The sequence below is a fragment of the Ochlerotatus camptorhynchus genome, unplaced genomic scaffold, assembly GCF_037179485.1.
Source record: "Ochlerotatus camptorhynchus isolate MF236.1 unplaced genomic scaffold, CSIRO-AGI_Acam_v1.1 ptg000257l, whole genome shotgun sequence".
Taxonomy (NCBI): Eukaryota; Metazoa; Arthropoda; class Insecta; order Diptera; family Culicidae; genus Ochlerotatus; species Ochlerotatus camptorhynchus.
Window position 1 is genome coordinate 2,121,470 of NW_027040747.1, and position 22,968 is coordinate 2,144,437.

A 22,968-nucleotide genomic window follows, 5' to 3' on the forward strand; every position below is an offset into this window, starting at 1 on the left:
GGCAAAGTTGTTCAGTTGGACAAGTCCTATAGAGTAAAGAGATCAGCGCGGAATTCATTCTCTGTGTTGCACTAGTGTGATACCAATTTTTTATTGTTTTTTCCTAACTTAACACATGGACTAGAAAGGAGATTCTGGGTAAAGTTGTTCAGATGAACAAGACCTATCCTAAGGTAAAGAGTTCAGTTCAGAATTCACCCACCAGGCTGTGTGACATTAGTTTTTAATTGTTTGCGCTCAGATGGACTAGATAGAAGGTTACCGTCTTGGGTAAAGTTGTTCAGATGAACAAGACCTATTCTATGGTAAAGAGTTCAGCTCATAATTCACTCACAAGGCGGCGCTAATGTGACATACATTTTGAATTGTTTACCCTCATATGGACTAGATAGAAGGCTTTCGTCTTCAGCAAAGTTGTTCAGATGGACAAGACCTATTTTGTGGTAAAAAGTTCAGCTAACAATTCACCCACCAGGCAAATGTGGCATTCATTTTGAATTGTTTGCCCTCAAATGGACTAGATAGAAGGTGACCGTCTTCGGCAAAGTTGTTCAGACGGACAAGTCCTATATTATGGTAAAGAGTTCAGCTCGGAATTCATTCTCTATGTTGCACAAGTGTGATATCATATTTTCATTGTTTGCCCTAACTTAGCACATGGAGTCGATAGAAGACTACCGTCTTGGGTAAAGTTGTTCAGATGAACAAAATCTATTTTGTGGTGAAAAGCGCAGCTTAGAATTCAATCACCAATTTAACATCTTGACTAGATCGATAATAAAGAAAAAAAATGACTAGATTGAAGGCTCCCGTCTTGGGAAAAGTTGTTCAGATAGACTAGACCTATTATATGGTAAACAGAGTAACTCAGAATTAACTCATCAGTTCGCACTGTTGCTTCACGTTTTTTCGAGTTCATTGGTTTTATTTCTTCTTTCCTTTATTTAACGTCGGTCTCTGTTCCGCAATCTAGTGCCAATCACCGACGAACATTAACTGCCATCCATTGACGGCAATCGAATGTGCAGGAAGGCAACTTCCACACCTGCGTAGGATATCGCACCCATTCACAACACACATGGGTCGGGATCAACGGCTTTACTTCCCTTCCGAAGGAAGACGTGACCAGAGATTTGTATGCCTCAAAAAAAAAAAAAAAATCCTATTGGTTTCATTTGACAGCTTCCCTAGATAGAAGGTATCTGTTTTCAGCAAAGTTTTTAAGACGAACTAACTTTATTTATTTGTTTTGTTTTTATTTGACCTTTCAACTAATTAGAATATGATTGGACGACTTTAAGAAAATTTCATTTAATGTTTTCAACTACAAAAAAAAAACGCAAAGTTGGCAACACTGGAGAACAAATCACATTTTTGCATTCGGTTTGATTGAAAGTTGAAAAGTTCAGATTTTTAGTAAAGCTATAGGTTTTGTTGTTTTTAACGGCTTTCATGAAAAGATCAACTTTCTATATCGAAGCATTTCGGAGTAAACGAATAAAAATTAAAACATGTTATCTCTAAAATTCAATATCTCCTAATTGGAAAATTTTGTTTTTTGTCGATAGGTGATTCTTATGTAAAAAACTCAGCTGAACATCAGATTTTGAAAAAAAGTGGGGGCATTTTGAGATATTTGCATTTTAAGTTTTCAAATACGAACATCGTTGGCAACACTGGAAAAAAAAAACAATCTGATTAAGCCAATCGATTGTACGTCCGAAATCCTTACTAAAACGGTAAGCCGATTGGCTTAAGACTATGGACTTTTCAATTTGGTCCATAATAAGTTATTCCATCAAGTTTGGTTCAAATCGGAGAGGGTCGATGAGATGGAATGACACATATCGATTTCTTCAGCAATCTTGGTCAGTCAAGAATAATCCATTAGTTGCCAACTCTGTTCAGAATATTCCTGTCATACATTAGCATTGGGCAAGTTGGACAAATTCGTAGACCATTTTATGTATTGCCACCTCCGTCCGTTACCGTATTGACCGGGATATGGGATTGATCTCGGCCTCTTAGATGGAAGTAGCAGTATTTCCAATAATCGAGAACAGTCCTGGCCACGTCCTTGCAACTGCTGGGGATGGGAAGGATTTTTAGTTGAACACTTACTTAAGAGAGATGCAGAGGACTCTACGACCTGTCATAATTGTCACAGGAGGTTGGAGGTTTCTTAGTGGGTAGGGTAGAGCCATACGTTCGGTTAACGTTACTGGCAGACGTACGATAGCATTGGTTATGTTATATTTATATGTTAAAATAAAGTTAATGTGTATGTGTGTGTGTGAGTGTCTGTGTGAGTGTTTTGATAAATAAAAATCGATAGCTTTCACCAATTTTGTGATGTTGAAAACTTCTTCTTGTTCTATTTGAATTCCTTTATGGTAAATTCATGGGATTCCATTGGGTTGGGCTTCTAGCCAGTTTCAAATTTTTCCAGATTTAGCAGACCTTTCTTCATCATTGGCGATTCTTGAAAACTTTCTTTGTAACATCGTACTAAACTCCAACCGAAACTACCCGAAACACGAAAAAACAGAACAAAATCAATATATTTGACGAGAGAAAAAAAACCACGTCCGTCTTCGAACACCGCACACTTCGATCATTCAGAAGATTCCTGTCATCCAATGCAGCTTTCGTTTATTTAAAAATGTTTTCTCAAAAATAAAATACAGTTCACATCAGTCACCTTTCTTCGGGCTTGGATAGGAGGAATCACTGGGATATTGGGTAAGAGATTGCTTGGGATTGACCCCACGATCTTCTGCTCAGAAAGCAAAAACGTTTGCCACTAGGCAAACGAGCTCCTTTTTGATCATCGAGTTGTTGCTATTGACGGATCTTGAATGTGGATGGGCCTGATATTAGACTCCCCTAGCAACACACTTCCGTCATAAAAAGTTGCGGCAACTTAATTGTGACCGGAATAAGTCACATAGGAGTTGCTACAACCACTTTGCGACAAGTGTGCTGCTAGGGTCATGGTGTTCTGCTCAGTAAGCTAAAACGATCGCTCTAAGGCCACCGAGCCCCTCATATCACATCATACCTTTACTCGAGTTGTTGTAACCATTCAAACCCGTCACGGACGACGACAAGTTTCGCAAAATACAAGATAAACAAGCGGTTTGACCATAAATATCTATAATATGAAAACACCTGGGATCGCGTTCTTCTGCTCTTTTTCTTCGGCAACCTTTCCATTTGAATTGCATGGTTAACCAGGTGTTCTATTATCGGCAACTCCAAATCAGACGCATTTATTAGAGCGTATGTTTCATTTAAAGATAAACCTGACATACCAGGATTGCTCAGTCGTAAAACTATCAAATCGTAAATCGTTTGAATACATTTGTTTTGATGGGAAAATACAGTGAAATTAACGTTTAAATTTTGGTTGTCGAAAGCAGTCAATGGGTGCTGAAGTCGACATTTACCCTACCTTACTGTTACACTTTTCTGAAAATTCCAACCCCATAAGTTTGAACTGGATCTTGAAATTTGTTCTCAATCGAAGTCTCAGAATTCTAAGAGTTTTTGTTAATCCTTGATCTTGAGTTTCTGTGCACGGAATCTTGCAAAATGTTCAATGTTTGAATTTACTAAATTAGTTTTGCACACTTGTCAAGGATTTGCTTAGTAGTGGACTAAGTGTGCTGTGCTCGTGAACGGACGTGATTTTTTCGCACGTCATTTTTTTATATTTAAAAAAATTTATTTTCCAAAAATCGTGATGAGAATTTGTCGTTATTGTTGATGATTCTGGAGTGGACTAGTTGGTCGTTTAAGCCATAGTATGATTTATTGGGATTTCGCGAAAATAGTGTTTCCGATTAGGACTCGCGCAGCTGGCCGGGTGGCGGAGCGCTTCTAATTGAATGGTGGAAGGTTAGGGTAGACAAAGAGGAAGAATAAAAACATGTCTTTGGTCTAAGGAGCAATTTCCTAGAGAACAAGTGAGGAGAGGGAGAAAGTGGTGAAAACAGAAGTATTAGATTTATTAGTAGAATGGTGAATGAAGAGGATAATGGAAATAATACGCTATCGATATTGTTTTGAAGAGGAAAAATGATTCAGCGAAAAATTAACAGTGAACCTTCCGGATATTAGTGCATGGTGGCCGGAAAAAAATATTTACTATAGCTGTTTAGATCACCGCGAGCACTTGGTGGTATTGCGGAGGCAGAGTTTGGTGAGATCAATCTGATTATAAATCAAGTTTAAACCCTTTTTCCCATATACTACTAAATACGTGTCAGATTTGGAAACTTCACGTTTCGAAGTTTTAGTCATTTTCTAGTGTTTTTCTACTATTTTATAGTCGTGAAATAGCGTAAAAACTAGTTTATGGTTTAAGGAATAATAATCCAGAGTCATTGTTTTGCCTACTGATGAAGAAAACCTAAAAAGTGTAAACATTTGTTCGGGTGATTTAACAACATAAAATGGCGTTTGCTAGTGTTTTGCTCTTTTTCTGCATCGTAACGCTTGAAATCGAAAGCTGCAGGATAACAAAATGTGGAGTGGCTGTTTGCTTGCCTTGCAGATCTGGATTTCTAGGCGATTCCGAAAGGAAGTTAGAAATACAGTTTGGAGGATAATCAGGATAAGTACCGGGTTTATACATATATTTAATTGTGAAATGGACAATCCACGCAGCCTTTTTTCATTCTAATAAGAAAATCAGTATTCGTAGGTAACGTTAAAATAACACAAGGAATTATTGAAATATTTCAATGTACTTGACAGAGCTTTTCTAAAAAAAGCTTTGATATTTTAACGCCTGTATTTTTCGTTGCAAAACCTTACTATCATAACCATCACATTTTTTTTTAACAGACATAGACAACTCAACCATGCAATCTCATATTTGTGGACAGTGACTTTGGCTGCCGCTTTTTCGCAGATAGAGGTTCACTCCTGTAGATTACCGGTGCCAGCTGATAGAGGAAACATTCCTCTATCTGATGATATCGGCGGTTTGCAGGTGTGAGCTTTTGTTCCCGGGAGATGGTTGACGAAAGCGGTTGTACCCTTTTGAACCTATGACAACAACCGCACGAAATGAAAAGTTTCGCATATTGAGCTGCCACCTAGCGTAGTTTTTGATAGCGCTTTGTGGTGAATATAAAATCGGACAAAATAATAATAATAATCAACTCGAGTTTGGATGCGGTTTGCTCGGGAGCTGTGAGGGTGGATTTGCTCGGGAATGGGTGGTATTCTGCTCGAGTTTGGGTGGGTGTCACTCGTGTTTTTGCGGATTTTCTGGAAAATCTACAGGAGTACAATTTCTTTTTTTCTCTCTTTTATTTATTTACATATTTAAAAATCGCCCTTATTGTCAGTCAAAAAATCCATGGTTGTAACCTAAAAATACATGGTTCGTTGCGAATATACCTATATTAACATAATCTATAATATATTTAAGGATTTCATACCTCAGAGATCGTTTTGGGAGTATTATGGGCACTGTTCTTAATGAAACACTTTTTTTTAATATAATTTCGACTTAAATTTTAACGAGGGAGTAAGTAGTTTTACCACGTGATGATTGCAGGGAATATCTTGTAGATCTTGCTGCCTTTTTTTCTCAATGATAAATGAGGCGTGGGAGTGGGGGGGTTTGGAGGAGGAATAAACACAAAGCTGTATTAGTGTGTGTGGAGACAGAACAAAAAAATTATGAATGAACGTTGAATGAATTTTATTCTATGACTAAGAGTGTGAATGAACCCAAAATGCATGAGTGAATGTGAATGGGGCATACGTGATACCAGTATGTATTGTATAATGGTATTTTTACAGTTTGTACCGTTCTGATTCATATTACGAACACGCTCAAATTCTGAGCACTTGTGTTTTTGTATGGGACGGATTTTGAAAAATTTTCTTTTAGGATGTCCATATTACGATAAGTCGTGAGTTTAAATACATTCTGAGCGGATCAGCAATATTTTAGGTAAAAAAGGTGTTTTTCAAAGGATGATTTTAACGCACTGTTCGGAATTTGAATCAATACGGTAAATCGCGCGATGATCGAGACGTTTCCGTCGGATAAGATTATTTTGCGGCCGAGTGTCTAGGAAGCTATGGAAACCGAAATGGCTCTTGATTTTGTTTTATGCCCTTATAGTATAAACCACCATCGCACTTCGTGAGTTGCCCCAATAGAACCCTTGCTTTTGGTTTAAATCAGTACAAATTCGTTCTATTATATAAAAAAAAAAGAAGTATACATATTCATTTTCTTCCGAACTAAATAAACCACCATCACACTTTGTGAGTGGCCCCAACAGTATCCTTGCTGTTGGTCTAAATCGGGTCAAATCGGTTCTAATAATTATTTTATATTCAATCAAGTAAACCACCATCACACTTTGTGAGTGGCCCCAACAGCATCCTTGCTGTTGGTTTAAATCGGTTCAAACCGCTTATAATTAATTATTTTGGTCATTGATAAAATAAAATAAACCATCATCACACTTTATGAGTGGCCCCAACAGTATCCTTATTGTTGGTTTAAATCGGTATACACACATCTAATAATGATCTACATCTCTAGACAGCCGGCTGTTTAGAGCATAAATCGAAAACACTTATAAATAACTACACAAAACAAAAGATCGCATCACTTATCAAGGTGAATCCTGATCCAACGAACCTAACCCACTAACAAAACCTCCTTCCTGTGACTTTTGTGGGATGCAGAGGTAAACACGGTCCCAAAACAACAAAAGTCACACACTAACATTCCTTCCCTCTCCCACCTGATTGCAAGGACGTGGCCGGTGACGTTATTGATCTTTAAAGGTAGGAGTCACTGGAACATGTACACTGAGAATGGCAGGTTACTCCCAAGCCCCATTCAGTTGATTCTTTGTACAATTTCACTGGTTCAGATCAATCACGGAGTGCAACTATCGATACGTGCAGTCAGACTAAGCTAAGCTAAAGCTTGTCAAGGATTTGCTTAGTAGTATTGTAAATCGTGTTTATTTGTAGCGAGGGCATATTTCACGCGATGGTTAAAATTCAGATTTTATTTCCGTGTGTGTGCTGAGTGTTTCCAACCTTTCGGCCGGTACTTTAGGCTAGGACGGTGTAGTCCCAACACCGTCGACGCGCAGACTGCCTATGCCTATCGCCTAGTCTAGCTCTGGCTAGCTAGTAGGTATACATAGCTCAGTAATTTGACAGGCTCGAGCACATTCAGCACTTCCCGCGAGTGTATTATAATAATTGTATTCCAACACAAAAGTCGTCTCCGTGTCCGCGTTGTCGGCGAAAGGTTGCAGCAAATGCGAAGTGATGCTAATTGATGAGCTTGAAAGAAAACACACAATCGATCTTACCCCAGTCGTCGTCTGGTTAGTGGAGTGAGGGCGACAAAAAAACGTTGGGAGAAGCTGTTTATATTGAGAGTCTTTTGGGTAAATAGAGTTTCAATATTTATACATAGAAAGATAATCTCCTGAGTGAAAGTCTGTTTCTGAGGGATCAGATTTCAATTGACTTTGGCTTTTGTCGTTGGTTGGTGATATTTCTCCGTTATCAACTTTGATGAGGTGGTTTGAAATTTAATTTTCTCGACGAATGATGACATGTTTCATAAGCGAACCGATAAGAAGATATACCTTTAAAAGGTGTGAATGAAGGCTTAAGTTGATTTAGAGTGTTGGAAGAGGTTTCGGCTAAAATAAGGTATGAGTATTGTGAAATTCCTTTGGTTTCTGGGAAAAACACCAGACAGGTTTGGGCCGAAGGTTCTCAGAATTTTATGAAATTGTGCCCACAGGTAGAATTTATGATTATGTGAACGAAAACAAATTAAACAAAATCAGGAGGGTTAAGTTTCACGGAAAATTTTAGTTGAAGTTTTCGGATTTTCTCGGACATTATTCTTCTTCTTCTTCGCATTTCAAGCTTATTGCTTATCGCATATTAGCTTATTGCGTTCTCACAACTTAGTGTTCTAGATGCACATCCACAGTTATTAATTGAGAGCACCGTGCCTGTACCAGTTTAGTATTAGTATAATTTTGTGGCAAGTACAACCATACCAATAATTTTCCTTACCCTGAAAATAGATTTTCTTGGTTTTCCTGGCGATTTTCTACCACCGTGATAACTTCCTTATCATTTTACTACACAATGTTCTTTCTACGATGATAGGTGCATGAGTTATTATTTTTTTCAAACTACGTGATGTACGGAGAAATCCGAAAACTTCATCTAAAATTTTCCTGGAAAATTAACCACCCTGTGGGCAAAATTTCATAAACTCTAAGCGCCTTCGGCCCATTTTGGACGATAGTAAAAAAAATCCCCTTCTGATTAACACGTTGTAACTTTAGGTGATAACTGATTTGTTATACTTAGAACGACAGGGAGGAACGCGTTGAAAACAAAGTAATAATTCCATCAAGGTTACCCATATGAGTCATACACGTTGCGCTCTTACGATATACGGTTAAAAATGGTAAATTAAACTTGATCTCACCGAGTGCAATCGGAGTTGTCAGCTCCAACTTGCACCCCTGGTCAGAGGCACAGCCAGGTTTTCTGTCTGGGAGACTTTACTTACTTCTCCCTCAGGATTGCACCTGCGTCACAATGTTACGCCAACTAACTCGGTTCGTGGCTGCTCGCCTACAATTTCTCGACCGTCCCACCAATTTGTAGATCTTGCTCCACTTGGTCCAACTACCTTGCTCGCTGTGCTCCTCAGCGTCTTGTACCGGCCGGATTCGAGGCAAACACCATTTTTGCGGGATTGTTGTCCGGCATTCTTACAACGTGTCCCGCCCATTGTACCCGCGACTTTCTGGATACTGGATTCGCCATAGAGTTGCGCCAACTCGTGGTTCATCCTTCTCCTCCATACACCGTTCTCACATACCCCGCCAACGATGGTCCTAAGCACTCGTCGTTCGAAAACACCCTGTGCATCGTCCACGTCTCGTGACCGTAGAGAATTACCGGTCTTATCAGCGTCTTGTACATGGTGCATTTAGTACGGAGGTGAAGTTTACCCAACCTCAAGGTCTTGTGGAGTCCGTAGTAAGCACGACTTCCGGCAATTATGCGTCTACGAATTTCTCTGCTGCAGTTGTTATCCGACGTCACCAATGATCTGAGGTACACAAATTCATCCCCACCTCGAACTCATCTCCGTCGATTGCCACGCTTCTGCCAATGAGCCTTATCGCGCTCGGTTCCTCCAGCTAACAGATTCACCTTTAATCCAACCTTCTCTGCTTCACGCTTCAGCCTGGTGTATTGCTCCGCCACGGCCTGAAACGTTCTTCCGACAATGTCCACGTCGTCAGCGAAGCAGATGAACTGGTTGGACATATTGAAGATCGTGCCCCGCATGTTAAAGCCCGCACGTTTCATAACACTTTCTAGCAGGAAAGAGTTTTCCGGATAATTTACATGTTTATTAGAAAGCTGTTTTCTAATTGGCGAAAGGGCAAAGTAAAAACTGGCCATGTGACACCTAGTTTTAAGGTTCACATTTTCACCCACTCGCCATCTGTGAGTCAATCGTCACTTTGATTTTTCAATTGTGTTAAAAAATATGTTATTTTTGGTAAAACCAACAACCTTATTTCCACAGATTTGAGAGATCCGTTTTACAATCAAAACCATTAAAAGTTGAAGTTTAACATTTACTTAGGAGAAATTTGATTGTGTTCTATCCTTAAAACTGCTGTATCTTTTCACGATGCTGTCAGATGTAGACAATTCTGGCAGGGGTTTTCAGTATTTTTGATTTTTTTTTCTAATAGAAGTTAACTGAGCTAGCACCATATGATTTAACAAAAATTCAAAGAAGTGCCAATTAGAATCAAACATTTGCAATATCTCCGAAGATACAAAGAATAGCGGATATTTGTTTTCTACAAAAACGTGTATTTTAACATGATAAACAACTTGAGAACATCACAAACATATAAAAGTTACATACACTACCGATCATAAGTTTAAGGACACCCCCAAAAAACAATGCAATTATGTTTTGTTCAATGATCTCTCATTTTACGTTCAATTTTCGATCTCCAAAACGTCGCTAGAACTATTCCACAGCCGCAGCCAGTTTATGAGCAAAAAGAGGGACGCACATTTTTGCCTGTAGACTTCGAGACATACTTCAAGTCTCCGCGTACATCGTACGGGTTAGGCAAAAATGTGCGTCTATCTTTAAAAACTGTCGCATTAATGGTCCTTCGCTCATTTTCAACTTCTATTCAATTTTCATACTACCGTACTCTAACGGAACTATCCACCTACCCTCTTCTAAAGATCATTCTCTAGCTAATAAATCATCACACTTAAAGCTTCATGTTAGCATTTCCAACCAACTCTGGATCTCCAAAGGTTATTTGAATGGTATGAATGGTATAGCATATGTGTTCAACTACTACTTTTATTTCAAAATTTGGCCAACCCAATTCTGAGACAATCAGTCACGATTCTGCACTCAAAATTTGAAAATTATATTGAACAGTTTGCCTACGATGAAAGTTCCATTCAATACCTTCCAAATGATCTAAAGAGAACGAAAATTGGACGTAACATGACAGAGATATGAACATAACAAATTTGTCATGTTTTTTTGAGGGTGTCCTTAAACTTATGATCGGGAGTGTACATACATTTGATCATCACAAAAAACAGAGTTTTAGGGATCGTCCGTAAATAACACTAAATAGATATGTTCTGCGGATTGAAAGAGAGCTGGTGTCTTCAACAAAGTTGTTTGTATTGTCTTTTACTACATCTTTGCCGAAGACACCAACCCTCTATCTCCACTAGGGTGACCCAAAATAGCATTTTGTCAGGAAACCTGGGGGCTCAGCCTCCAAATAATAGCTTAGGGTCTCAGAAACAAACTTTTGTATGAGGGCAACTCTGGGAAATGTTTGAGTTTTATGAAAAAAACTGCCTTTTCTTAGCTTATATCAAAAAAATATTTCTAATTCTTTCAAATCTAGTGAAACCTGACTCATTCAAATTTTTTAGAAATGCTTTAGGGTATCAACTATAAAAAAAAAATTGTCATGGGTTGTTTTGAGTCTAATTTTGGTGTTACAATAAGAATATTGTATTCTCTAAAACAATTTTCTTTGGTACTCAATGGAATTTAATCATAAAAAATGGGGTTCAAACATAACGTTAGTATCAATCTAATAGGATAAAAAGATGCTACATTTTATCATGAACTACTTTGCAATTGAATTTAAACCATAAATGTAGTATTTTTGACAATGGATTTTGTTTCCGTGTAGTGCACGTTCTGATGAGTTATTTTTAGCTTGGGTGTGTACCAGTGCACAGTGGTCCAGGAGGGTGTTTTTTCAGGCAAAAACTAAAAAAGTGCATAAAGATGCAGTTTAATCAAGTTAGTGTCTTCAGACAAGTTTAGATTTGAAAAAAGGCGCATCTGATGAAGGGGTCGTCCATAATTTAAATCCGTTAGAACAAAAACTAAAATTTCTAACTTTTTTTTCTATGCGGTTTAGAAAAATAAAATGTTCTACAAAGTTGTAGATCTTATTATTTCCACAAACTTTGCCGAAAACATCAAAGGTTTAAATCGACGTTTTCATTGAGATATGAAGTATTTTTTAAGGAAGGTCCCTTCAAATCGTTTTTTCATTCATAACTTTTTTATTTGATTTTTCATGGTATACTATGTTAGAAGGAGTTTTTTCATTTATCAAAACATGCAACATTCTAGAATACTTCAACACGCTACCTCACAAATGCAACATGTTAAGAGCGCTTATGTGTTCAAAACATACGATATTCTGGTGGATAATTTGCAAATTGTTGTCAACCAGTTTTTTAAACTAATGACGTGATAAAATTTTACGTGCTTTGATGAATATTTTCATGTAAAAATATCAGAGCGGAAGTTATTTTTCATTCCAGGATAGCTAATTTAAAATCATGGTTTTCAGTTCAATTTTACTTAAAATTGGCTCTTTTCTGAGCTAACTTTTATACATGGTGAGTTTTGGATGAAGTTCGGTTCTGGTCACTTCCCCGGGGGCATCCAGGAAATGCCTGGAAGTGGCTAATGTGGTCATAGATACTTAATATGGACACCATTGATCATGTTGTTGAATTTTGCTGTATTGTAGATGACCTGAACGAAACCGACACATCAATTTCGTTCAGGTCATCTTCTCTGTTGACAGCGTTTAGATTTTTCCCCGAACAACCACAAATATGATTGGGTATTGGTACCGGTAACATAATTCACAACTTTTGTATCGAACATACTGAAATACAGTTTTGGAACAACTGGAAGCTCGATACCATTTGATCGATATATGGTTGGATTCAGCTGACCGATTTGCCTTACCTAATAAACTGGTACCATACACTAACGATATCATAGATGGTATGACCATACCATATAAAGTTGGGATGATATCCCGAATTGGTGGTTATGCGCTTCTTATGGTTATTGTTTATGCGGGTTTCCATATGCTCAACTTATTGTGACGTTAATTATGCATTTTCTATGGAAAACAGTAATTTCCTTGGGCGTCATAAAGTAACTGATGATGGTAGAGTATTGACCCAAACAATTTCCTCCGTAGCTGACCCGGTTTTCTTTGCTACTATACGCAGAGTGGTCGAGAATACGGATATTTGCGAATCACTATACTCCTTAACTTCACCGTCTTTGAGCTCGTCACTAAAACCTTGCTTATATTTGGCGTGATTACTGCTGCCATCACATACCCACTTGTAGATAACGGTTAGTTCATAGCTTCCATAGAACTGTTGCAGTTTTTCAACAGGAATCAGACTGCTTATTAAGCGGGTGTTAGTGTGGTCCAGAAGTTCTTGAAGCCTAACTACTACCACTGATGGCGAAATCGATATTCCTGTATAAGGCATAAGTGTAATTACAGTTTTAGTTCATCCTATACTCCCTTTTAAAATTTACCAGATTGATAATACATTTCCTTTGCTCCGAGAATTTTGCCATACGCTGGATACATATCTACGCCGTTTTGAAGAATACTAAGCCGAATACTCGTGTATTGCGCTTTCGAGAAATTATGTTTACATATAAACGCAAGATCTTCTTCTGGTCGTATTCCCCAGAAGAAGCTCTTGCGTTTATATGCAAACATAATTAGATTTTGGTTTCTGAGGTCACCATTAAACTTGGTGCTTTCATGATGTTCTCTAAAATCTCGGCATTCTTCTTTCCTGTTACGTAAAATAAGGTAATGCATTTGACATTAATTTCAAATATCATCAAGCCAGGTATTAATGGCGGTTCAACACTAGATGCTGCGGCAAACATCAGTTCCTTTGGAGAAAATTGCTCCCGCAATTCATGCGCCCTATTTGTGCTCGACTATGAGAACGTTTTCTTGGGGCGACCCTTGGCGTAGTCGAGACGTTCAGCGTCTCAAAAATTAGTTTTCGCTTCAACCAGTTCAAACAGAGTTTTTCAAATATTCACCAATGACGGCTGCTTTTCCTTCACCAATTGTTGAACTTGGCAATGATATCTTTTTTTTTTCGCTTCCGTGATATTCAACACACTACTAAATATTTTTTTGTACATGATCCAACATCTCGGTCACAACTTCCCTTTCATTAAAAGGTAAACCAGCTCCTTGTTTGCAATGAATATTTCTGTAAAAACTTATGACTAATAAAAGTCCTACAATACTTGTGAAAAAACACTTACTTTCCGTTATCTTCAAACCCTTAAGCTTCAGCGCGTACAGTTTTCTTGTAAAATACTGAATAGTAATACTGTAATACTGTATAATAATACTGTAAAATACTGAATAATGAAAACTTCGACTGATTCACAACTGGCGAAACTAGAGAGTATCGATACTACAAGGCTGGATACTAGAGATTCGATTGAAATTCGCTTCGTCAGATTATTTTCGGTTAACGATCCGCGGTATCGAAGGTCTTGAATAGTTCTGATCATAATGTCAGTTTTGATACTCTCCGAACCAACTAAATCCAAATGCATAGATAACTTCGTTCAAATATTGTGAGAGATACTTCATGCTGATGGTTAATATTGACATATGAACTACGTCTTTGTGGAATAAACTGGGGTGCAAATCGACAAAATAGTGTGACGAAATAGTGTCAGGTTTTGAACACTTACAACTTGCCCAATTATGGATGGATTTTGAATTACACCATTTGATTAAAATTTGATGTAAGATTCGTTTGGTGTAAATATTATAGTAGTTTATCAATAGTAAACTATAAAAAATTGATCTAACATTTTTACCATCATCAACCATTTAGTGCTCGCTTGCTAACGCACTTGCTATGACTATCAGGCAGATAACCGATAGTGAGGTTATAAAAGAGTGCACCTGTAATGTGTTGTGTTAGTTCATCTGCGGATGTCGAGCTTTTAAAATGTTCATCGAGATTTGGCTTATAGTTTTTACACGCCCGTTCAAAATTACCCAAAAATGTGTACAATAGGATGAATTATTTTCGGAGTAAACAAGGGGAATCCAAAAATAGGTAAAAGCTTTGCCAACAATAAGGTAAAAACTTACTTAAAATTAATTAATGTGTCGAATTGTTTGCGTGTAAACTAAACAGAAGTTTGATGTCTTGGCTAAAGTTGTTCAAATGGATAAAGCGTATTGGATGGTGGAATGCTCAGTTCATAACTCGCTCACCAGGTAGTGAGAGTGTGCCATTTGATCTCTAATTACTTGCTTAATATGACATCCCGATTTGATAGAAGGTTGGTGTCTTCAGAAAAGTTGTGCAGGTGTACAATACCTATTAGATGCAAAAATGTTATATTATGTCCAGTGTTCGGAAAAACTCAAAAATTCAAATCTCATGCATGAGTTTATGCGTCTATGAGTTTTGCCTTGCAAAATTCAACGTCGCAAAAATCACCGATGAGTTTTCAGGTTCGAAAATTCATTGCTTTCTATTTTTGCGTTATTCATTGTTATTCCTATTGTTTGCGCATCAGGAGTTGGAAAACTAACACAACATGCCTAGGCATGATATCAATTGACGTTTGAGTGGTTTTTATGAGTTTAAAGCTGGAATGGTTTTTCGGCGTTGTGAGTGTGAGTGCGTGAATATGCATGATAATCTCAAACGCGAATTTTGTTTGCCGCATTCGTACGCGAGTTTATTCTCGCAGGGAGGCTCAATGAATGATATTTGAGAATGATTTTCCGAACACTGGATGTCAGATGCACTGCAATGTATTATAAACTGAAATGTTATATGAAATGCATTTTAACTTACGATTGATTTTTTTTTTATTATTTGTTTTCCGTACTGAGTACCAATGCTACCGACACCAGGAAGGCAGCTCCTGCGCCTGGACCCTACATATCGACCTATTAACTCATGAACTGGGGACCAACGGCTTTACTTCCCTTCCGAAGGAAGCCGTGATCATGAATTTTATGCCTCATGAGAGGCATTCACGCTACCCACTACATCACTGTCGTCGCTAACGATAAGTTTTAATTATTATTCAGTTGCAGATCGTTTAGTGTCCATGTTTGGAACCTTATCTCAAATGGGAACTAAATATTGAGTTCTAAAAATATAGTCTTCATTCTACGATATTGAGTGTCACCTAATTTCAAATATTTGAAAACTGAATTTTGTTCATTGTTCATTTAGGAATTAAGTTTATGTGTTACTAATCTAGTGAATATTATTGAATGGAGCAACAACAATAATCGTGTAGTCCTACGTCAATAAGGCGATTTTGCGCTGTACACTAGGGTTTTTAATGACTTTGATAATGTCAATAACATAATATGGCACACATCTCTTAAAATTAGCAGAATCATAATATTCTAGTGTGATATTTATCTGTCAAGCTGTGTGGTTTTCTACAAAAATTACATTTTTAACGAAAGAGATGATTAAACTTTGGAATAAAAGAAGTTAGCTCAGAAAAGAGCCCATTTTAAGTAAAATTGAGCTAAAACCATGATTTTAAATTAGCTATCCTGGAATGAAAAATAACTTCCCCTCTGATATTTTTACATGAAAATATTCATCAAAGCACGTAAAATTTTATCACGTCATTAGTTTAAAAAACTGGTTGCCCCAATTTGCAAATTATCTACCAGAATATCGTATGTTTTGAACACATAAGCGCTCTTAACATGTTGCATTTGTGAGGTAGCGTGTTGAAGTATTCTAAAAAGTTGCTTGATTTGATAAATGAAAAAACTCCTTCTAACATAGTATGCCATGAAAAAATCAAATAAAAAAGATATGGTTGAAAAAACGATTTGCAGGGACCTTCCTTAAAAAATACTTCATATCTCAATGAAAACGACGATTTAAACCTTTGATGTTTTCGGCAGAGTTTGTGGAAATGATAAGATCTACAACTTTGTGGAACATTTCATTTTTCTAAAGTTAGAAACTTTATTTTTTGTTCTAACGGATTTAAATTATGGACAACATTTTCATCAGATGTGCCTTTTTTCAAATCTAAACTTGTCTGAAGACACCAACTTGATTAAACTGCATCTTTATGCACTTTTTTAAAATTTTTTTAGGAAAAACACCCTTCTGGACCACTGTGCAGTGTGTACATAACATTTATTTTTATCGCTGGTAATCAGCAATTTTTTGCTGAATTTTGCCAAGCTGAAATTTCTGAAAATTACTGAAATTTTCAGCAATGTGAAATGTAATTCTGCTTGACAGAGGTTTACTGAATTATCAGCATATTCAATAGATTTGCTGACGATTCAACTAATTCGGCAATCGCATAACTTGACAGCACTTTGCTGATAGACTTCAGCAATATTTATCATTGTACCGAAAAAGCAGCTTTTTAGTTATTCAAAACAAAATTTCGGTTTATTTGAATCATTTTGATTTATTTAAACAAATTCAATTTAATTTCCATGCAAACTTTCGAAGAGATTCGATTGAAATGTCACTTAATTCCTCATCAACTAGGTTTGCGGTTCCAGCGCCCATAATGAGTGCGATGTTCTCCTCAGTGCAACTTAAATTGTCTGGCTGTAACTGATCGAATTGTTGGTAGTATTATTTATGCTGCTGTTGGTGGTGGAAATCTGGTGCCCTTATCGGATGCTTTTTGATGATATGCTGCTTCAGACTACTGATCTTCCGGTAGCTCATCCTGCAACCTCTTTTAGTGCATGTAAAGTGCACAAGCTCCTTATTAAAATGATGTTTATTCTCGTGCACTTTTAGGTGTCGTCGACGTCCATCAATATATCCCCCAACCAACTGATGGCAGTAGAAACACTTCAGGGTATCTGCCATTGCTCTCGAGGGTGAAGAAAACACAAGATTATATTTAACTATTTTATTTTTTTACATTCTCCACTTTTCAAAAACTTAATTTTGAGTCTCACTGTTAGGGGGATTAATCAATCAACGGATACCGTCAACATATGGACCTTTGTATGGCTATGAACTTCATCTACCTATAATTTAAGGTTTGCGAATAATTCCACACGATCACGTTTTTCACCGTTTAGACCACTGTGCATTGGCGAAATTGCCCCACTTTCCCCTATACTTACGAAGAATTCCTAAAATCATTGCTCTGGCGCTTTGGGAACAATCTACTGTCGAAATATCAAGAGATGTAGTTCAAATGATCAGAAAGGGTGTACAAATTTTTCCCATGAACTTCCAAAACACTTGGCAGACTTGGAAATTCAAATATTTATAGAACTCGTTTTAGAACACCTTTCAAAATCATAAATTTTATAAGTCAAACATTCTGTTTTGTAATAAGTCTCCGTAATGCTGTCATTGTTCAAAGTGACATTTGGCATTTTGAACAATGATGACTTTCAATGAGTCATTTCATCCTTAATAAATATTCAAATTGCTCCAGTAAGTAGCTATTAGTCAACATAAAACTTTAATCTTTGTAAGCTGCACTCGTCTCTCATGTTGCATGATTAATAAACAACGTCATTAAAGGGCCGTCATTGTTGCAATAATAAGAAACACAGTGCTTTCATTCAGTTGCCAGGTCGTTTGCCCGTCTTCCGTGTAGAACGGTGTTTAGCAGTATGAAGTCTTAGCGCTCAGAACACTGCTCGAAGTCGTCGGCCGGTCGTGCGCGGTTCGCTATTATAATAGCGTGCACTAAACGATGATTTGCTAATTTGCAACACTTCTCTACAAACCGCCGCAAACCGTGAATTACCATGTCAATCGCGTGCCCGCGTTCCGGAGTGTAATGAATTACGCTTATTGTGTTATTTTCCTACCTATTCAGATTGAGTAAATATTTGAAAGTTCTCAGTTGACAATTCCAACTCTGGTGGGAGAATTCCAAGTACTACCAAATGATAATACTAACAAGATTCCTCTTCCGTTCCTTCATTCGTTAGCACCGCAATGTTTCGCCGCACCTAACCCTGACGTGACCACCACAGCACTTTATTTGAGCTAAAAACGCTGCTCCAAAGCAGCTGCAGTTACATCTTCGTTCATCTATATTCCGGCTTCCTCGTTGAGCATCGTCATCATCGTCACAGTATCAAAAACTTCCAAGTATATAGGTACAGGCGGCGGCTGTACGGTGGAGTGGGGTATCTACATATATAAGTCATAGACAAACAATCAGAAAAGAAAAATTGAGTCATTGGATCGTGCAGAAAGCAATTATCGCAAAGCGAGAAACGATAATGCAACTCAACATCGACGGCAATGATGGCCGTTTTGTCGGGTTATCTATGTTGCCGTTTAGCTTCTACATTGTGTTGATTGATGTGTGGATGATGGTGGTGTATCTAATGGATGTTTGTTTCTACTTGCAAGAACTGTTTACATTTTTCCCCTCTATCAGATATGTGCCATGTGGTGTCACAACATGTTATCAGTATGCATGCACATAATTCAAAATTTAATCAATAGTTTTCCGACCTAATTTTGTCCCGTTTTCTCTTCCCCATGCAGGAAAGGCACATTGTAAAATGTAAACAGCACCCCGATATCGACCGTCAACAATCACGGAAACCAACACGGTGACGACACTGGACACTTATCGACATACACATTTATGTTGCATCCCCGAGGCCAGGCATATCAAATTATAGCGAAACAGTGGTGAAAGATCTCTCATATTCCTCAAACTGCAGTCAGTCATCGAATCCGTCGGATGATTTGAGTTCCGGGAGATATCGCCGTTTGAAGGAGAGTTCGGAAGAATGGCCGAGGCAATCATCACCGATTGGATCTCGGACTACAATTCGCTGCAGGAGTCCGAACTGCGAACCTTTATCGCCACGCATGAGAACGATTTCGAAATCTCCAAAGCCCTCTATACCATCCTGAACGAACGTGCCAAGTATAAAGATGTGAGTATGAGAACGTGTCACGTCAAATTTGATTAATTTAATCGAATCGCTATTTTCGTTTTCATTCTGGCTCGACAGCTCATCTACCCGGTTTGCAATCAGCTGTGCGATTTCTATCGCTCGAACGAAGTCGAGCTGAGGCGATTTACGCTGCAGTTTGTGCCGATACTGATCTATCTGTATCTGAACTCGGTGGCTTTGGGCGACAAGAAGGGCTGCCGGTCGATCGAAACGCTGCTGATTTGCATCTACAACATCGAAGTCAGCTCGGACGATGGCAATCCGAAGGTGGTCTCGTTCCGGATGCCGGTACTGGCACAGGCGTCCATCTACCATGAGGTAAGGGCATTCAGAGCATTTAATCGGTTCGATATTGTTTTACTTTGGATTGTTGTCCGGTTTGATCCGATTCTCTTTTATTAGATTTGTCATTTAATGTGTTTCAATTTCAACGCAAAAAAAAAAAATTGTAACATGCAGATTGAGAGAGTATTTTGCTGCACTATTATTTTCAGTGTCGGTCTTCAATCATGAAAAAACAATCTAAATTGGACATTAGGGTGGGTCAACTGTACAACCCCCTATTTCCTACTGCTCTTTAAATGCGTATTGATGCTCGCAACAACTGTGCAAAATTTGAACGAATTTGATTATAATCTCGATTTGCGGGAGAATTTTAAATGTTGTATTGAAAAATGTATGGGAAACAGAACGATCATATTAATTTGCTTACCAAACATCCAAATATTGCTCAAATTTCACCAAATCTGGAACTTAGATTGAGAATACTAAACAACTTTTTCGAAGACTGCAAATCGATTTGATCTTTGTATAGAAAGTTACACGGAAAAAAGTTTTCATTTAGTTTCCATTGGGAATGCACATAATATGTTTCCATTAACAAAACCACATAACATGTGATCACATGAGTTCTATAAGATAAATCACTTAAATTTTATTTGACACATAAGGTTCATGTGATTTTGTCGTTCAATTCCCAATTATGATGTCACATGAAAGTTATGTGAAATTCTAATGAATATTTTTCATTCGATATAGGGTTGGTTGACCGGTTTTACCGAAACCGGTTTTACCGGTATTACCATGCTGTTCCGGTATTTTCGGTATTTTATTGCAAAAGTATAATCAATTTAAAAGAAAAGCTCTCTTAATTTTGAACATGTTAGCCAATTTGGCTAAACTACACCACCAAGTCCGCTTTATGCCCAATCTGGATAATCTCTTTGAATCGTCTGAGTAAAATGATGTTAGCGTGTATCGAGAGAGGTGGAACTTAAGGTTTGTTAAGCTCTGATGACACGAATAACTCACGAACGTCATTGTTGGTCTGATGGTCAATGAATCTGTATGAATGAGAGAGACGGCATGAATGATTGAATATGTTTCGGGTTAAAAGTGCGCAGTCATGTAGTAGTCGTTTTCGTTGACAAGTTGGCAAGCAGCATCTGAAACATTGATTTTGAACGTGAGAACAATATTACAAAATGGATTTTGAAGAAAAGGTGAAGCCAGGAGTGCCAGAATATTCTGCCTGGAACTATTTCTTAAGAGGAAAACAGAACAGAGAAATTGCAAAGTGTGTCAAGTGCAATGAAGTTATCAAGTGTGAAGGTTCTAGCACAAGTGGATTAATTGCGCATCTCCGAACACAACATGAAATAATATTGGCCAAACGGAAGGCATCTGCCCCGTCTGAAACATCTGAGCAAATTGCATCGACATCCGGATCCAGTGCGAAAAAGAGAACCATCGTTCAATATTTTTCAAAGGCTTGCCCTATCGATGCTGTTCTTGCTCGACTATCTGCTAAGGACGGAATTTCATTCCACACAATATGCAAATCGGAGGTCATAAGGCAAGAGTTAGTTGCTCGTGGTTTCAACGACATCCCACGAACTCACCAAGGAATAAGGCATCGAGTGGAAATGTTTTTTGAGAAGGTCGTCAACCGGAAGGAATTCGAAGACATAAAAAAAATGGAAGGAAACTAAGTTTCACGTTTGACGAGTGGACATCCAACAGGAATCGACGTTACATGAATGCTGCCAACAAAACGTGGAACCTAGGCCTGCAAAGAGTAGATGGATCCATGAACGCGGTGCGGTGTGTTGAGCTACTTCCATCGAAAACGGAACAGTATGAAATATCACAGGAGAAGGACGTGATGGCTATCACAACAGATGGAGCGTCGGTGATGGAAAAAGTTGGCAACGAGGTCCCCGCTACGCATCAAGTATGTTTAGCACATGGAATACATCTAGCAGTAATCGACGTTTTGTACAAGAAAGCATCTAAGCTGGCCGCCTACATGGAATTCGGAGAGAGCACAGGTAATTTAGCTTAAAATTTTAGTAAAACTATGATCCTCATTATTCAATTTATAGGTTCAGACTGTGATACTGACACAGATACGTATGATGACGATGATGGAAACGCCGATTTTTTCACGATTAGCAATACAGACCACGACGAACACACAATTATGCCCGAATACTGTACAACGGTGAAAAAAGTACGAGATACAGTGAAGCTCTTCAGAAAATCTCCAGTGAAAAATGACGAAGTACTCCAGAAAAATGTCAAAGCAGACCATGGAAAAGAAATAAGTTTGCTTGCTGACTGCAGAACAAGATGGAATAGCCTGCTGGCAATGTTGCGCCGATTCTACGACCTCCGGACTGCGGTTCAAAAATCCCTGCTCGATCTGAAAACCAAGAACAAGATTAGTTTTAGCGAAGAAGAACTGATAACAATCAAAGAAATTGTTGAAGCGCTGGAACCAGTTCTGGCTTCTGTTGAACTGCTGTGCCGTAAGGATTGTACGATCTATGAAGCCGCTGTGGGCTTACACTTTATGCTAGAGCAGCTCTCGGAACAAACTTCAAATATCGCGAAAGAAGAGAAAGAAAGAAAGAGTCTCTTGTTGGAAGAATTTCAGAAAGACGGTTCGTCAACGCCGATTTGTTTGCATTTATGAGCAACCGCTCTGTCCGCGATACAATGACAAATGACTTTGGACTATTCTTCAAGACCTCGCGGACTGCTTTGATATAGCATTGATTTGGAAGGGAACGGAATGAATGCAGAGATCGAGCGAAGAGAGGAACTCAATCGACTAGATGATGCAGCTGATGCAGAGAACGATGGTTTGACCGTGAAGGAAAAAATAGAAAGACGGTTGCAGCAGTCGAAGTTTGCAGCTTCTAGTTCTGGCTCAACGTCAACGTCAGCAAACAGTTTGACAAAAGTTTTTCGACAAGAGTTCGCCTACTACGATGCAGAGAGTTTGAAAGGCAAATACATGAAGATCATTTACGATGCCCTTTGCACTGTACGTCCTACATCAGTGGAGTCTGAACGAGCATTTTCGGCATCCGGAAACATTGTCAGTAAGCTCCGTTCTCGTTTTGGGAGGTAATACGCTAAACGCTCTTTGCGTTCTTAAAGGTTATTTTAACGAACAGGCCAATCTTTGAATAGTGCATTTTTTTATTCAGTCGTTGACCAATAAACGCTTTTTATACAAATTATGCAGCTTTTTATTTCTTTTAGAACT

General features: G+C 38.1%; 1 protein-coding gene across 1 annotated transcript in view; it reads left to right on the plus strand.

Moving 5' to 3' along the window:
- Window positions 1-22,968, plus strand: part of Hyccin (hyccin) — a 105,401-nt gene that overhangs the window by 18,090 nt on the left and 64,343 nt on the right. Inside the window, exons 2-3 of the mRNA XM_065226668.1 lie at window positions 18,991-19,391; window positions 19,470-19,730. Of these exons, the coding sequence (XP_065082740.1) occupies window positions 19,242-19,391; window positions 19,470-19,730 (411 nt within the window). The 5' untranslated portion in view covers window positions 18,991-19,241. The remainder of the gene's footprint in view (window positions 1-18,990; window positions 19,392-19,469; window positions 19,731-22,968) is intronic.